The sequence below is a fragment of the Echiichthys vipera genome, assembly GCF_963691815.1.
Source record: "Echiichthys vipera genome assembly, chromosome: 20".
NCBI lineage: Eukaryota > Metazoa > Chordata > Actinopteri > Perciformes > Trachinidae > Echiichthys > Echiichthys vipera.
The window spans coordinates 2,846,825-2,852,824 of record NC_139845.1 but is presented as its reverse complement, the minus strand read 5'-3'; the positions used below and the strand labels follow the sequence as shown (position 1 = coordinate 2,852,824).

At 44.9% G+C, this 6,000-nt stretch overlaps 1 protein-coding gene across 1 annotated transcript in view; it reads left to right on the top strand.

Moving 5' to 3' along the window:
* The window catches only part of celf2 (cugbp, Elav-like family member 2), a 250,147-nt gene that overhangs the window by 219,987 nt on the left and 24,160 nt on the right, over nt 1–6,000 (top strand). The window contains 2 exon segments of the mRNA XM_083935660.1: nt 380–616; nt 4,068–4,131. Coding sequence (XP_083791786.1) covers nt 380–616; nt 4,068–4,131 — 301 coding nt within the window.

Below are 6,000 nucleotides of genomic sequence, written 5' to 3'. Positions count from 1 at the left end.
TTTCCTCTTCCCTCTCTCTTCTCTTCTATTTATTCCCTTTCCTCTCCTAACCTCTTCTCCTTTCTTTCTTCTTTCCTCTTCTCTCATCTGTTCTTGATTCTGTTTCTCTTCTCCTCTGCTCTCCTCTTTCATCTCCTCTGTTTTTCTTTTCTCTCCTCTTTCATCTTTGCTCCTTCTCTATCTTTTCTTTTCCTCTCCTCCTCTTTTCTTATCTCCGTCATCGTCTTTTCTGCTTTCCCTTCTTCTATTCCCCTCTTTCCTGTTATCCTCTCTTCTCCTCCTCCCTTCTTCTCTTCCTCTCTCACCATTCCTACGCTGCCCCTTCCTCTCCTGTTCTCTCCATCCCCTCTTTTACCCCCCCCCCCTCCCTCCCCCACAGGGCTGCTCGTCTCCCATCGTGGTTAAGTTCGCCGACACGCAGAAGGACAAGGAGCAGCGGCGTCTGCAGCAGCAGCTGGCGCAGCAGATGCAGCAGCTCAACAGTGCGACCACCTGGGGGAGCCTGACGGGCCTGGGCGGCCTCACCCCGCAGTATCTGGCTGTAAGGAGAGCCGCCGCGTCACCCACCATCACCTCCTCCGTCCCTTACTGCAGCCCCATGGCCAACGCCGCCGCAGTCAGTGCCCCAATCGAACGAACCCTTAAAAGTGCCCAGTTCTCTCTCACTGGCCTCCTGTCTCTTCTCCTCCCTTCTTCCTCTCGATTCCCTCCATCCTTCCCCTGAATGAAATGAGGTCTCTGAACAAAGCAAAACTCACAAATTTATTTGCGCACGCTCATGCTCGTACATGTGCAGACGTTCTTTACTAAAGCCCACCTCTCCCAAACGGGCCGTGGACGGCAAGCGTACCGCTCCTAGGCGCGGTACGGTTGCACTCACACTGGTCAAAGGAACCAGACTCTAGCCGTGAAACCTGTTTGGGCACGGGACGGAGGGACAGTGTGAGTGTGACCTTAATGTTTTTCACAGAATCGGGTGAAAGCAAACTGTTGATTTTTGGCGAATATTTAAGCGCGACATGTAGAATAAAGTGATATTCAAGCTTTTGGCCCAGGTGATCCATTCAAGGACCGTAGGAAAGTAGAAAATCTGACAATTATGTCTGTTTTTTTACATGTTTTTTGGCATTTTTTAGAAAAAGAAAACATACTTTTCAAACACGGCGCCAGGTGAACTTACCTCAGCTGACATTTTTGATCCACAAAACACTTTGACGCACACCTGCGCTGACACACACTCGCATGACATACGCCGTACACGTGCGCACGCTCATGCTCGTACACGTGCAAACGTGCTCTACAAAGCCCACCTCTCATAAACGGGCCGTGGACAACAAGCGTAGCGCTCCTAGACGCGGTACGGTTGCACTCACACTGGTCAAACGAACTAGGCTTTACCTGTAAAACCTGTTTGGGCACGGTACGGATGGACAGTGTGAGTGCGCCCTAAATTTGATCTACTGAAATGTAAAAGCTTCTCCTGCTTCTTAACCTAAATACATAAGTAGAAAAAACACGAGATGGACCAAAGAACAGACATGTGGAAACAACAGTGCCGTAATGGATCCAACACGTTCACTAATTGTGCTAAATTCTTTGGATTTTTCTGGGATTAAACAAATAAAGGATGCGGCTGAGGGACGGCGCGGAGCCCCTCGGGAACACACTGATCCCCAATTTGCGGGATCCTGCAGTGGAGGCTCGGTTGCGCGGCATCTGAGAAACCTCACCGGTTGATTTGTTTGATTGGGGGATTTGTTTTGTTTCTGTTTGTTTGGTTTAAAGTCGGGTTCAGAAACCTCATTCCTCTCCCTGTGTCTCTGCAGCCCTTTGCCTTTTCTCAGAGCGTCACACTCAGGACTGTTGTTGTGGAAAGTCTCGGTGCTAACTCTTGACTCTTGACTCTCTGATCTTTGGTTTCTAAGTGAAGGCGAGACACTACACGTCAAACTAACATATGTATCACCATGACACATCCTCAGTTGATTATGGACATTAAGATGATTGTTTTCTCTATCACAAGTTGTCTAAATACGTATATTATATGTGTAATATTTGCTAATTTAACGTATATTTCCAGAAGATAAACACTGAACAGGTTCAAAATTCTTTCTTTCTCACATTAGAGTGGGAGGTTTTTACAGATATCTCTTTTTATCCAATCAGAAAACACCGTCAACATCCTTTAAAAACTCACTTTTTTGGAGTATATTGTATAAATGAGGATGTGAACGAGGCTGCGAACTCTGTAAAAACCTCCACGACGCAGCGAGGAATGAAAGCTTCGGTGTGTGGCGGCGCTGCTGAAGTGCAGATTTGCGGATGAGAGTGAGAAAAAACACTTGTTTAACGAGCCTACAGGTGAAATGGGCTCGTAACAGAGATAACTCACTGATAGCCCCGTGCAACTCGCCCAGTTGACGACTGACATTAAGACGATTGTAATTGTTTAAATGTAGAAATGTATTATTTTGCACGAGTCTGAAAGAAGAAGCGAAGCAGACCAAGTTTGGCCGTAGTGTCTCGCCTTTAACCACACATCTCAAAGGTTTTCATTTCTTCCTAAGTGCATTTAACACCTGTCTTTTCAACATCATTGTACTGGAAATTGAGTTATTTTTTTACGGGGGTTAAAGAAAAAGAATGTAGATAAAGTGTGTTTTGTGACTTGGGCGCCCCGATTGCTCCTTTAACCCTCCTGTTCTCCTAAGGGTCAATTTGACCCCATTTAGTGTTTAAAATCTCTAAATAATGACATTTTTTTGCTTTAAATTTATGATTTTTCCTCATTTTATGGGGACGACTCATAAAAAACCTAAAATTGTCCTGATTATATATATTTTTTATTGTTCTTATCGTACATGTACTTGTGGCATCGGTGTTCCTTTGGGTCAATTTGATAATCTGGATGATTTAATCATTATTATTATTGTTTATTTTACAATTCAAATATTATATGAGGTCAAATTCATGCTGCTGTCCTTGATAACGGACGTTACTTTCATTCCAGATGTTACAAATAACACAAAACAGTACTTAAACCCTCCTGTTGCCCTCAAATTTCACTAACACCATTTATTCTCGGGGTCAATTTGACCGTTAAACATCTGGGAAATGATCATAATCAATGTGTGACTCAAGTGAAGTCGGGCACTTTATGTTTTTATTTAACTAAATGAAAAATATCACTGATGTTAAACTGCATGGAGGGATTTCTGTCTGTGTGTTTTAAAGTAAGTCTGTTATTTTAAGTGCTATTTTGTGTTATTTGTAACATCTGGAATGAAAGTAACGTCCGTTATCAAGGACAGCAGCATGAATTTGACCTCATATAATATTTGAATTGTAAAATAGACAATAATAATAATGATTAAATCATCCAGATGATCAAACTGACCCAAAGGAACACCGATGCCACAAGTACATGTACGATAAGAACAATAAAATATAAATATAATCATGACAATTTTAGGTTTTTTATGAGTCGTCTCCATAAAATGAGGAAAAGTCATAAATATAAAGCAAAAAAATGACATTATTTAGAGATGTTAAACATTAAATGGGGTCAAATTGACCCTTAGGAGAACAGGAGGGTCAAATTGACCCCTAGAATAAATGGTGTTAGTCAAATTTGATGGCATCAGGAGGGTTAACCCTCTTTTTCCCGCCCTTTTGAACAGACTTCGCTCCGTTCTGGACGAAACGAGTAACAAAAAAACTAAAATTTCACACACACAATCGAAACAGGATGTGAATTCGAGTCTTTCTGAAGGATGACTTCTTTGACGGCATCAGTATTCCACTTGTTGTTCCTCTGGAATCTAATTAGTCGGCTAGATTAGAGCTTTTCACGCTCAACTTGTCGGGAAGAATCACGCCGGCACGTGAACGGCGTTCGCTCGGAGGAGAGATCCGACTGTATTAGCGGCTCATTTACTCATCAAGGCAAAAACCACATTGCTCTCAGTGTAGCATTGTATAGACAACATGTATTAATCCGTACGTAACCACCCGCTCACTCTCCCTCTCTGCCTCTTCTCTCCTTCTGCTCTCTCTCTCTCCATCAGTTGCTGCAGCAGGCGACCTCCTCCAGTAACCTGGGAGCCTTCAGCGGGATCCAGCAGATGGCCGGTGAGTCCATTTTTCCCTCCCGTGTAACCACGATCCACGTCGCACTCTCTGTTGCGCCTCTCTTGTTATGTTTGTGTTCACAGACGTTCTTAAAAGAGGACCAAAGAGCATAGCAGATGAACCCGCGTGGCGGCGTAAAAGACAGATCTTTGCCCTGAAGATTTATTAACCGTTGCTATAAGAATGGTCTTGATCTTTTAACGAGGCCAGACAAGAGCGGCGCCCCGGGCGTGTAACAGTTGCGCCGAGGCTTTGAATCGCGAGGAAAAGAAGAAGGAGGGGAAGCAAAAGAAAAAAGGGAGTTTGGGGGGGGGGGAATGGTTAAAAGTCCTTCTTTGGTGGAGACGTTGCACTGCGGGCTGGCGCCATCTACTGCTCTCTGTCGTCTGTCATCTTCCATGTTTCCTTTTTTAAGAGTATCTGCAGGTTTTGAGTTGAACGCCATTCGAAAGAGAAGGAAACGAAGACACGGAGCTCGTAAAATTAAGCCTATTTCGCAGCGAACGTCACCGGTGAAACTTCTCAAACTCTAAATGGGTTGAATAAGAAGAAGGGCACAAAGAAATAGAGTGGTGAGGGACGGTGCAATTCTCTTAAGTGAAGCCGACGCACTAAAAAATGCATATTGTATTAACCCAGTTCGGTGCTAATCTGAGCCGGGAGTGTGCCGAGGAGCGTCCCATTAAATGTTAAATGAGATAAAAAAAATCTCTATCTTTAAGAAATGTAATTTTTCCCCGGCTTTAAATCGAGGTTATTTAAGACTTCCAGGGATACTCTCGTCATCTCTGTCTTCTTCTTCTTCTCCTCCTCATCACTCTCTCTCTTTCTTCTTTTTTTTGGGATGGGCAGAAACTCTTGCACCTCCCATCTTCTTCAATCACGTCTCTTCTCCATCTCGCCTTTCTTTACACCTCGCTCCAGCCTTCGCACTCCTCCGTTCTCTCCTTCTATTCTATCCTTCCGCGCCTTTCTCAGCGAGGTGTCAGCTCTTAATTGTACGCCGTTTAGTCGGTTGACGCACGGGGCGGGGGGGAGAAAAGGATAGGGAAGTGTGATGGGAGTTTTTAAAGTGGCGAAACCTTGTTTTGTATCCTCCCGTTTTCTGTCGCAGTCCCTCGTGCCTTGCGATTTCACTGTGGCTGACAAAAAAAAACAAAATCTGCCGCTCAAAACACACATTTTTCACCACAAAAACACACTCGGACGGATAAATAGGCTCTGGGATTTGGAACCGAGAGCGAGCCGACGGTGTCTGAATCTGGAGATCTGTTGGTCCTCCATCTGCGAGATAGAGAGAGGGATAGAGAGAGAGAGAGAGAGAGAGAGAGAGAGGGATAGAGAGAGCATTAGTGATTGGCAGGAGATGTGACACAGCTGAATGACATCTGGTCCCAGTCTTTAACACGAGGAGCTGCAGAGCTGAGAGGCTTCAATTACACCAATGAGCATTCAATTAGACGCAGCCAACGCCAGCCTGGTGCAGCCCGGCGCTGCCATACAGGCTACACACACACACACACACACACACACACATGCGTCCTCGCACACATATGTGCTCACGCTCGCTCACACACTCACGTACCATCTGCACAGCCCGGATACTACGACTGTGATGTGGGAAGTGGATCGCATTCGTCTCATACGGTCTCTCTTTCTTTGCCTTCTTTCCTCCGTGCGGCTCCATCTCCACTTTATTCCCTCCTTAACCCAGTTATTTTTCTTTTTTTACATCCCGCCTGCTCCCGTTTTCTCCTTTTGACTGTCTTTGAAAAGCGCGTGTTCAACGAGGAACGAGGAAGATCACCTTTGACACGTGCGAGTAAGAAATGGGGCGGAAAGAGAGAGAGAACGAGACGTCTCTGTCAT